Below are 12572 nucleotides of genomic sequence, written 5' to 3'. Positions count from 1 at the left end.
TCCCTGTTTCCATGGATGTTTTGCAACTACATTTCTGGTGTCCTATAGATGTTCCACTTACAATGCCCTCTTACAGCTGGGTCTAGGGGAAAAAAAAGATTTTTTATTTTCATCTGTCCAGGTACATATTTTCATGAAGTAACAGGAACCTGACTATTAAAATTCTATGCCTATCTCAATTTGGCTTAAAACTGGTCAAATGCCAAAGAAGCTTTAGCAGAGAGATGAAAAATGTAAGAGAGAAAGCTTACAGACACCTTGTCACTTCAGAAATCAGGCTAAAAACAGAATTAAGGTGTGTCTACAACAGCACTGTATGAAGCAGCCAAGTCAGCAACAGGATCTTGAAACAATACTGCTCTTCAAAGCCATGAACAATAATTACAGATGTAATCCCTGCTGTCAAAGGAACACGGCCATATTAACCAACACGACCAATGTTTAACCAACAAAAAAGAGATCCTCGGGTAGACAAAAGCAGATTTCTACGTAGTGGGGGATGAATTCCATGCAGCTGAATGCAGACTGTAAAAAGCACAGCATGTTCTCCATCTCTGACCTCTCTCCCTCAGTAAGCACATCCTCCCAGACAACAGATCAAGGCTTTTGCAGAGATGCATGTTATTCAGGCATTTCAGAAAATGCACATGCTTACTGTAAACTCAAGTACCTTCACTAGCCTCTGAAATACAGATTTTTTTTTTCTCTAATTCCTTTCTAAGGACAAAATGTTGCAAGAGGTGAAGCATGATACAAACACAGTATCTGATCTTGTGGCATACAAACCCAGATCAATATGACAAATCATGGACTGTGCATTTCAAACCCAAAAATGTCCATTGAACCACAATGTTAAGGTCAGACCATTTCAGGAGAAACAACACAAATGCCAAGTTAGTATAAATTTCTCCTCCCAACTTTTTAATGTATTTACAATCTCTGTACAAAAGTCTTATTCCTCTTAAAACAGACTTAAAAATCAAACTGAAAGGGAATAACACAGGTTATTCCATAAAACCAGTGTGATTCTCTCTGATCACATACACTCTTCCAGTCATGGTTATTCATCTGGTTCTACTCAGAGAACACTCTGCCAGTTTCCCACACTAAAGTGCTGGAACAGATAAGGGCAGAAACAAAAGCAGGAGGGTTCCTCCCCTCCCATTTAAAGCCCATCTTAACATCTCCAAATCTCATTTTGCTTACATAGTATGAAAGGACATCTTATTGTTAGTAAGTCAGAGGAACATCATCCCAAGAGACAAAAATTAGAAAAGAGTGAGCAAATGAGAAAGGAGAATTTTAATGGAAACACAAGAGTTTAGCAGTTCATTTGATAATGATAATGATAATGATTCTAACGATAATTGCTTTAGCAAACCTGGGCTAGACATTAGGGAGAACCTTCTAAGGGTGTAGGTAGTCTGGGAGTTCTGACATCCATTCATATGTAGCTTTTAAGAGTTTGCTAGATAAACTTCTAGTAAAATTAATGTAGTCATAGTTTATTTTGACTTTTTAAAAAATTATTTGCACCTTCCAATACTACTACTTGCACTCTACTACTATTCTGAATACTATTATTCTGAATAGTAGCTTAAATTCAGAAGTAAAAACCTGCAGCCCTACCTCTGCACTGTCTTTTTCTGGTGCACCTATTTCAGCAATGCTGACACTCAGGTGCCTTCAGAGCAAAACGGCTCTTTTCTGCCTTCAGAGCAAAAGGTCCCTTGTCCACAGAAAAGATCATAATTCAAAATAAACAACATCTCTACTGAAGACCACAAATCACATTACTGAATGTGTTCAAATTTTCTCAGTGGCAAAAATCTCTTTACCAAATTCTCAGATAAGGAAGATTAATGTAGGTATTTTAAAACTAACAAAACCTAGACAGCTCGACAAGCAAGAAAAGTGTAACTGAGTGCTACAGATTCACAACACAGAAGCCCTGGGAGTTGTTCCTTCATACAATCCTAGTGCTTCATATCACTGGGGGACTGTGAATTTTAACAGACTGAAAGTGAAAACTTGCTATATTTTTATCAGGAAGCAGAATGGTATCTCTGTACCTAATGAATTTTTGCAGAACATTAAGGGCTGGCACTCTTGTTTAATACAAACATCCCATCCCAGCCATTGTCTTTGCAGTCCTTGCTCTCCAAACAGGGAGAAGCACAGATCTGCTCTTGCCATGGAGTAGCCTACACCATTTTCATGAAGCCAAACTAATTACCTGTGGCCCATCTGGTTTAAACCAGTAACAGAAGTCAAGAAGGGGAAACATGCCAAGCAATATATGCCCTGAAAAGAAAGCATGAAATCTCAGCAGACAGCTAGGGACAAATAAGCCTGAAAACTGCTGTCCTCAGAGCTGAGGCATGCTGGCAGACCAGTCACTTACCAATTCTTAAGTTACAGTGTAACTTTAAAAATACAGTGTATCTAAAACTCTGAAGTCAACATAAGAAATACACATCTGACAAAACCAGATAATCTGACTACCAAATGAGAAAAAATTAATTCTGACACTTGTTGTATTTACCAGTTCCATTTCTGGGAAAGTCAACTCAGCTCCTTTCATGCTGCTTCCATTACATTGCTTCAGTCTCTTCATAGAAGCCATTTAAGAAAGACTATGCACAAATGAACATCCACTGTGTCACCATTTGCTTCTCCTAATTTCCAAACTATTCGAGTGCCTTTCATGCCAGGGCTGAGTGCCCAGGCAAGCCATGCTCCAACAGCAGAGCATCACGCAAAACAAGATTGCACTCTGGAACATACAAGCCTCATTTAAAAACTCTAACACACCAAATGTAGCCTTAATTCCTCCTTGCATAAAATGCTCACCATTTTTCTTCTCTTTGTTTTTTGGAAAGTTTTCCAACTTAATACCGAAACTTATATAGTAATTGCTCTACACCAGCTGGCTCAGAATTGGTAGAGCTACAAATGACAGATATGCAGAGGAATACATTCCACCCTTTCTTCTCTTTGGCTGCTCTTAGCTGACCTACAGATTATCCCAATGATTCTCCCCAGTGGGAATTCAAAACCAGATGCATGCACTCGCTTCAGAAGATGTCAGTAGAGTCAGACCTTCGTTGCATTGATTTTATATTGTAAGGTATAATCTTCAAAAGAGCCTGCTCTAAGAATAGGTTTGTTCTCTTGAGTCCTTTCTGAATGTATGCGAAATGCATGGAACATCTCATGGCTGCAGTCAGAGCCATGCTGTACTGAGCTGGCAGCCCAACAAAGAGTAGCAAAACCAGGGAAGTCATCAGCAAGGGAAACAGATGTAGTTTAGAGCAATTAACATGCATCCAGATTTACTGTCACCAACAGAATTCACTTTAAATAGAGAAGTGACTGACAGACCTATACTTTGAGCCTTTATACGGGGAAAAAACATGAGCCCAGTAGCATGACTGAGTAGGATTCAATAGTATTACCATAATTTGAAGACATTATTAAACTTGCTCCAGTAACTGATACTCAGTAATCAGTAATAATTTCCTACTGAGTCTTCTGTTCCCCTCAGTATAAATTCATATCTCAAGCTATATCTTGTGATCCAAATCAAACATATTATACAGGTTCTCTAACATGCAATAAAAATGACTACACCAGTCAGTTAGCCTAGACAGCCCTCTAAAGAGACATTTCTGTGCCTTCTTGAGTGCTGAATTTTATGCAGAGGGCCCAATTACAAAATTTCTTGATATGTAACTGTACTCCCCATATTCCTGACAGTCCCTTGGTTTTTTATTTTAGGATACTCACAAGAAGATGGACAACTATGGGAAAAACAGAGGGCAAAGTGTTATTACCAACTAGGCACAACAAATATGAAACTGTGCATATTTAACTTTCAAATTTTCCCTCCAATCCCATTTTCTGCACACTGATTGTCCAATGCAGAGCATATATGATACATGCTTAGTAATTCTACAATAAATTAACACCATTTTTAGAATTGCTTGCTTTTCTGTGAGCTCATTTGTCAAACTGGAAAGAAAAGCCAGAAAGATTAGACACGTGGAAAAATTCATCAACAGTATTAGTGATTCCAACAAAATAAGATTATTATGACCAGGTTTCTCACAAATATTTTAACCTTTCATAATTATAGGTATAAGTATTGGTAAAGCAAAATCCTACTTAATAAACAGTATTCTACAAATTTGGTTGGTTTTCTAATATACAGTTATTTGACATAATCTGGTATTTGGAAACTTCATTTGGAACAAGCAATATGTTTCCTGTTGGTTTAATCCAGCATTATTTACTTACCAAAATTTCAACATTCTACATTCTGTTCCACATAGTCCTTCCTGAGAATGATGTTAAAAGTAAGTGACAGTTCCCATTTCACTCCAAAACAGACACGTTAGAAGCTGCTTATAATTTCATTGAATTTGTTTACCATACATTATCATAAAAATTACCCTGCTGTTTACTTGTATATTCTACATCAAAACTGGTACTTGCCAGAAATACTTCTAAGGGAGACAGTGTGTATATATACACTGGAATAGCAAGCCAACAAACACATCATTCTGTATACACAAAGTTATGGCAAGGCAATTGAATCTGCAGCAACTTCTAAAGATGACAGATTACTGATAATGTAATTACAAGTATCTGTTCACAATCAGTTTCTAGAAGACCAAAGCACCTATTTTCTTTACGCAAAACACTGGTCAATTGTCGCATGCATTAGGCTGAGGAAGTGTGAGGTCGATGAGCAGTTATTCATCATGTGCTCTTCCTACTTTTCAGTGAAATATGTAAGTATATTTATAGGAAAGGCAGAAAAGAGCACGACAGCACTAAGAGAAGGGACAACACGTCTACCCTCCTGCCAATCTTTCCAAGAGGCAGAGTAGCAAAACTAAACTGGTATCAACTGCTACTGGATAGGAGTAATGAAGACTGCATAGATTCTGGTAATTTTCATTGCACAGCAGCTCTACAAAGAAAAGGCTAAAGTACTTAAGACAGTACTTCACATCCACAATGTTTTTGCAGCAAGAATAAAGAATAAACTGAGTAGCTCAAATAATAATTTTGAAGAAGTGGCAGTTAATGCTTGAAAATACTGATAATACAAACCTATAGAAGTTTTAAGTAACAGGAAGAGAAGCTGCAGATTTTTTTTTCCTCACATATGCAAATATGAAATCCAAAGCTGGGGATGCTGGCTGTATTTTGATGAGACAAGAACATACATTATGTTCAAGTACTTGAAGATAAAGAGTGGTTTGGGTTCCTGTAGCTTTAAAATGAAAGCAGCTGCTCTACAGCTGTGCATCTCAAGAAGTCAATAATGACAGAATTTTTTCTAAAAGCTGTGAGGTTAAGTGTACCTTTTATCAGGAAGAAACATGTTTGGTTTTAATTTAAATACTGCTTTGATATATGCTGTCAGAAACCAGTCAGGAGATAACAAATTATTCTAGCTAAACTGTGTGCAATTTGCCAATAGCAGCATTTTTTGAGCATGTCACAAGGACAGCGACAGTTCCAGTGGTTTACAAAGTGCTTCTCTCTCACTAATAATCCCCAACACTGTGTCCCACAAGGCTGAATGAAACCATCTTGCTCACTGACCTCTGCTTTGTACTGGCAGGCATGTTATTAAAACACAGCTAAGAACAGCAGCTATTTTGCATACAATTACTTAAATCAAAGATCAAGGTTTGACATATCTGGTTATTATTATGCTAGACTTGACAAAATTACTGAAAGTATAAAGCTACTTTTTGTTACCTGAGGCTTCTTAAACAATTGAAACAATCTCTTTCTAACACTGTCTTCCATGCATTTTAATTACGATTGATACATACAAAACTCCATAGTTTTAGAGATTTTTCAGCAGATTTTTGATATTTTTTCTCAGAAATGCAGCAGTAGCTATATCTGTAACTCTACAACTCTTAATAGTGACAAAGTGGGAAAGGTGGAAAATGACAGAAAAGATGCAACTCCTGCAACAGGCAGGAATTTGCCACCATTGCCCCTATCCCTTAAGTCCCATGTTCAATCAGGTGGAAAGAGGACAGGGAATCTTTTGTGTCATATGCCCTGTTTGCCTAAAAGGTTTTTACCAGGGAAGGTAGGACGTGATTCCTGTAATCCATTTCTCTCTTGGGCTCCTGGATACTCCTCAACCAATTCACCTCCTTGCGGAGTTCCCTGAGGGCTTTCCAGTTCAGGAAACCCCCTGAGCAGCACTGGAGTGCCCCACCACAGATCATGCTGGCAGGGCAGCCTCTCACCTCAGCACCTGAGTTTACTTGTTTACTTCACAGTTTACTTTCTCTCATTTAAGGGTTCTGTACAAAATTAAGAGATAAGGAATCATCTGTTATTCAAGGAGCAGCTACTGTCTTGTAGCCTGAAGAGAGGTGTGTTAAAAAATATCCATCACACAGGGCAAACTGCCTAGTGCATATCCTAACCATCAAAATGTCAATAAAGAGTATAGTGTTACATTATGAAGTGACACAACCAATGCCATTTTCACTTCTACTTTGTCCAAAGCATTACACTTCAGGGGATGATAAAAGCCCAAGGAAAGCAATCACTAACAACCTAAATATAGGGTTATTTAACACTGTGTTTAAAAAAAGTAACAGCTTTTAATGAGTGTATACTGAGACTTAACATATTTATATCACATGTCTAAAGTCTGTAATAAACTACAAATGCCAGGAAGGCAATGGTTATGCAGCCATGAATAGACTGAGAACCTCTGTGAAGAAAACACCATATCTACAGCTTCCAGGTACTTTTTGTCATTGTTCTTTCTCACAAGACAGCAAGAAACAGAACAATTACTGATGCTTCCTCCAATGATAGCTTATGTATATAAACCTTATGTTCTTTACTCACTATTTTCTTGATAATATTTGGGAAACACAGTGGAAAAAATGGTTGCTGAACCTGGACAAAACATGCAATAATCTAGTCAGACAAAATTCAATTTATTTGCACACAGAAAAGAGTCACTACACAAAGTCTCACTTTTTGCTTTCAGAATACATTCATAACCTTATAAAAAATTTAAGTACAGAGAAACAAAATAACCGACCCAATGCCTATGACTTATGAGAACAGGTGCAACCAAATTTCAAGGTCCATTTGCCATATTTATTTTTCCCCTCAACATAGTTATGAAAGTGCATATTTAGGTATAAAGGTAGTTCACTCCAGCACAGATATCCTATTTGGAAAGAGGTTTGTGAAATCAGTATAAAAACATTCATATATCTTTTCCCAGTATAAAACACTGAACTGCATATACTTAAGGCAGGAATTTAATCAAGCCCAGGATTAGTAGGACCAATGGAGCTACTCACCATGAGCAATGGACAGAATATGCCTGGCTACCCACTGACCTTATTGAAATGATAGCCACAGTTTATCCATGCATGTTAAAAGCAGTAAAATTCCAACTTTTTGAGACATTCTGTTGAAAGACAGAGTGGAAGTCTTCAGCAAATCATCTGCTCTAGCAACCACTTAAACACCACTGGAATCCTTGCACGTCTCTTCAGACATCTGTAACTGCAAGACTCCAATCCACAAGGGAGAATTACATACACACAATTCATAAAGAATAGCTTTGGCTCCTGCTGTTCCTCCCTCTTGTAAATCATTAACATTTGCAGGAAAATCATGCAGTTCCTAGACATCAGGTGGATGAAAACACTATCTCAATCTCAGTTTTCTGCCATGGGAGCTCTACATGCATTCTCTGTGACAGTAAAGCTTGCTAGAGAGATTCTTGCCTCCTAATCAACAACCAAACACATTCCCACATCTTGATTACCCTTCATTATGCCAGCTCAACTGCCTCTGGTTAATGTTGTGAAAAGCTATAAAATGTGTGGATTTAAAAAGAGTGAAGTTTTCTTTTAGACCAGAACATTTTACAAACAAACCAAAATCCAAAGGCACCACTGGAACCTTCAGTTACTAAAGCAAGGTTCAGTAGAGGACTGGTCTCGTTTAGTTTTTGTTGCAGAAGTTGAATTTGAGAAGTTAAACAGATGATCCAACATGTTTTCTTCCTGCATCCCACACTTGATCTCATGTGCAGTGCTGCATTTTCCAGATGGGTTTTCCCTATGCAAACTGGTATTTTTAGCTCTTAAGTGTCTCCTTTCAGATAGCATTTGCTGAGAGACTGCTTTGATCTTAATGCATATCAAAAGAGTCTAAATTACAAATTCCTAAATAAACTGCTTACATTTGACTATGCTCTCTTTAAATTTTAATCAGGGTAGAACACAAAAGGGACAATGTTTCAGCTTTTAACATCCCAGTTGGGTAGGATATTCCACATACTGCTCATGTCTCCTCTATCAGTCTATTGCCAGCTGGTGAACTCTGTTCCATTATTTCATTCTTGATGGCACTTATTTCCATGCCTTTTGCTGTATTTTTGATTAACAGTCTACAGTGATTCCAAAAACTAAAGAATGTAAGATGCATTAAAACACACTTTCGACCATGTGGAAATGTTAAAACCCAAAGTGAATTTCAAGACACAAGATATTTAATACACATTAGGAGGTGCTTTTCAGTTCAAGCCTTGTATCCTATAAATCAAATATTTTCAAGTACAGCTGCTATCCAAAAAGTCAAGTAAGGTAGAAAGAAAATTTCAGAATTCTAATTATTGATATCATTAAATCAAATATATTTCTAAGTTTTAAAGTGTACATGGCCATTGTGAGCGTTTTAGGATGTTTCTGTAAGATATGAATCTATTGGCAACAACCTATTTACTCAAAAACTTTCTGTTTTTTTTCTAGTTAATGCAATAAGAACACACACATAGAAGACACAAATAGGTGGCTTATGTAAGATTATTGATTGAAAATAATGTGATTAATGAATTCTCCTGGGCCATAAAGGTCTATGGATAAATCCCAAAAATTTTAGGAATGCATAAAGATAGATATATATAATTGGTTTAGAAGAATGAGACTCTCTTTTATATAAACTACAGCTGTTATTTCTCACAGTTCCTCTACAAACAGGCCATTTAGGAACAGGCATGTAAAACTTATTTCAGATTAAAATTGCACTTTAGACAGGCATCTCTTTCCAGATCTAATAGGGCATCCCTAAATCCCAGTTCAGAAAGGTTTCAGAACTGTGATCTCACTATTGTGTCAATATTCAGGACAGCAGGAGGTACCAATGACAACACAAGATCCAAACTTCAGTGTGGTGTTCAACAGAGAAATAGTCCTGAAAGATAGTTATCTTAAAAATACAAATTCTGGTCCAGGCAAAATGTGTTTAAGAATACACAGGTTTTACAGAGGCTCCAACTCTTGTTTAGGGACTTAGAAAAAATAGACTGTAGAGCCCCAAATGACTTACAGAAACAAAGCAGAGTTAGGTCCCTCTGGCTGACCTTGGTAAGGTCAATAGGTATCACAATGAACAGGAATGTTGAGGTTTATGCTATTCTCCACTTTCTCCCTATCACCAAAACACAAATGCACTTCAAACGTGAACACTGTTTCTAACAATTACTTAAATTCTACCAGAGCATGCATTAGCATTTTAAAAAGCATCTGTGTGATGCAGTGACTGATGAGGCATTTTAGAAAAAGGTTTTGAAATGATCTCTTTTTCTTTACCTGTAATAAAATAAAACTAATAGCAACAGAAATTACTTTTTAAAGTAACTATCAATTGAGAGGAGATGTAGGATGTAAGAGGGCAGCATGAAAGACTGGAATAAATGACAGCCAGGAGATAAGAAATAATAATTTTGCATTATTTTTGATTTAACCACCTCAGAAGAAACTCAATGTACTTGATAGCACCACTGAAAAGTCATGTGATGCAAAGGCACACCAGCACACAATTTTCCAGAGAAATCTGCAAAACATTAGAGGATTAATGATCCAGAACCAAGGTCAAAGCATAGGGGCTTGAGGGATATGAAGGAATCTCCTCAAAATGCAGCTAGGCCTTCCGTCCTTTAAGTAAAGGACTCTGCACAGGTAATATTTTACAAAACTGCCTACTTTACCAATTTACATGGAATTTACTGTTTTCTTTTACCACAGTCTTCAACACATTGTTTCTCTCTCTCTCTCTATCAAAACTGCATGGCCAGCCCCACGCAGGAAGCAAAAGGATTTTTACATTAAACTATCCATGAAAGCATATAAATCAGTTATAGCATGCAACAGAGGAAAATATAAAGAAACAAGAAGTACTCTCAAGTACTTCACAGAAAATAAACTGCAATCAGATTTCAGACAGCTATTGAAGAACCAAATCAGGTGGATATTGTTCTGGGCTTACAGTGTTAAGATAGTAGGAAGTACCTATATGCAGGAATTTGTTTGGATGGGGTTACATTACTAACCTACAGAAGAAGTGACACCACAGTTATAAGGCAGATGCTAACTGACCTCAGCACATGGACAACCTTTTAGTCACCTGCTACAGGAACACTGAATCTTTTCAGCCAAATGCATTTAAGTCTGCACAGATAGCTGTAAGCAGAAATGCTTTATTTCCTCAACATGCTATATGACCTCCTCATAAAACTCAACAAAAACTTGAGGTCATTGCAGAGAGAAGTCCAGCCACAGAAGCAACATTTACCAGACTGCTCAGACATGAAATTTTCTCAGCCTTTTTGGCACTTTGAAAATGAATGTACACTGAAAGATGTGACAGCCTACAAGAAGTTTAGGAGGCTGTACAATACTGTCCTGAAACTGTGCTGTTGAACTGTCATAATCTGTACTGGTTGTGAGCCTATCCATACTGCTGTACAGGCCAATGCAAGAAAAATAAGAAATTGTCATATTTTTCATTAGCTGTCTACTGACTCTCATTTGAAAAAGTACCTAAAAATGCTTCTCTGTTTGACTTACATTACTGAGTTTTTATATGCAGACAATAGGGTTGCTGAACATCTCAAAGGAAGAAAGGAAACTCGGGGAAAAAAAAAATAATCTTTCATTGCCAACTATGCAATGGTTAGCCAACGATGCACTTGCAGCTGGGAAAGCCAACCACATCCTGGGCTGCACCAAGGGAAGTGTGGCCAGCAGGTCAAGGGAGGGAATTCTGCCCTTATACTCTGTTCTCATGACACCCCAGCTGGAGTGTGGGGGAGAACAAGGTCCAGCATAGAACCTCTCCTTGTTGGTTCCTCTATCACATCAAAAATTAAGAGGTATGTGTGAGAGCACATAGTTACCAAGACCATTCAGTGCAATATGCATGGAGAAAGGACTACCAATCAAACCCAAATAATTTCTTCTTCTTTTAAACTGCATAGCTGTAAACAAAGCTTTGAACTTACTGTTTATCAGACAAGAAAGTATTTCTCACCTGGAAACTGCCATCTAAAGAGGAATACTCACCCTGCTGCAACTGCAGGAGGGATAACCAGTATGAATTTAAGTTGTGCTTCATGCAGAGCTTCAGAAAGGTGAGTGAGCAAGTGAATCAACTCCCTGAAATAGAAATATACTATTAGAGGGAAAGGCAGGAAAACTGCTGCTATATATTGAGGAGAACAAGTAACAGTAGTAATACTTGAAAAGATGCAGCTGGCAAGAGAGACAAACACAATTTGTTGCAAATTATCATAGCAGAAAAAACAATTAGGAAGACTGATTAGGCTTACTATCTTTAAGGACTACTAACACTGCACTGCTTGAGACAGTCTTAGTTTTATGGGAACTGGTGATCACCTGGGGTTCTAACTGTTTCTTAAGTTTTATTTTATTTTTCTAACTATGCATTGTTAGCATGTAAAACAAGCCAGCATACTTTATCAAAGCAGCATACTTTATAATTTCTTGAGGTCATTTTTGGTGAAAAAAATTAAGATCAATAGAAGAACCAAACACTGTTCTGAAGAAGCAAATTTTGAAGAAAATAAAGTTGCCACTGTGCTGCTGCACACAAGAATTTGTGAAGATACTTTCACAGCAGAACATGCACTCTTCAAAGGGATATTTCTGAGGCCTGTGTTTAGAAACATTTCTTCTACTAGTTCTTTTCCTGTATAAGTAATCCTTTTGTTTCTCCATACTTCACTGTTTCACTGAAACAAAATACATGTTTGACAATGTCATATCTGGAAATAGCATCTTCTGTCTGCATCATTTAAATAAAGACTTCCACAAAAGCTGATTTTCATATCCATATTCTTGATATTTCAATAGTAAAATAAACTTTAAAATTCTTATGCAAACTGGTTTTAGCACTTCTAATTGGAAGGTTGATGTCAATAGAAAACCCTTTAATCTGCAGAAACTAAATTTAATGTCATCTTAAGAGGAATCCAAGAATACCCTAAATTTGCACTACAAACATGGCCCTTCTGAGTGCCTTTCTTAAGTCATTTGATTTTTCAGAACAAAGTTAACTTTCCTATTTTTCACCTGCCCATAAGGGCCCACAAACACAGTCAGATGATATTAGTACAGAACTCTGAATCTGTTTAGGACTACACTTAAACCAGAACCAAATAGAAAGCAACTTCACCATCCATGACAAGAGGC

General features: G+C 37.3%; 1 protein-coding gene across 2 annotated transcripts in view; it reads right to left on the bottom strand.

The window, feature by feature from the left end:
* The window catches only part of CHID1 (chitinase domain containing 1), a 93344-nt gene that overhangs the window by 65847 nt on the left and 14925 nt on the right, over nucleotides 1–12572 (bottom strand). For both annotated transcript variants that reach the window (XM_058807404.1, XM_058807405.1), the window contains exon 7: nucleotides 11424–11516. In XM_058807404.1, the coding sequence (XP_058663387.1) occupies nucleotides 11424–11516 (93 nt within the window). The remainder of the gene's footprint in view (nucleotides 1–11423; nucleotides 11517–12572) is intronic.

Source organism: Ammospiza caudacuta, chromosome 6 (genome assembly GCF_027887145.1).
Source record: "Ammospiza caudacuta isolate bAmmCau1 chromosome 6, bAmmCau1.pri, whole genome shotgun sequence".
Taxonomy (NCBI): domain Eukaryota; kingdom Metazoa; phylum Chordata; class Aves; order Passeriformes; family Passerellidae; genus Ammospiza; species Ammospiza caudacuta.
The sequence above is the reverse complement of the archived record's forward strand: the minus strand, read 5'-3'. Positions and strand labels throughout refer to the sequence as shown.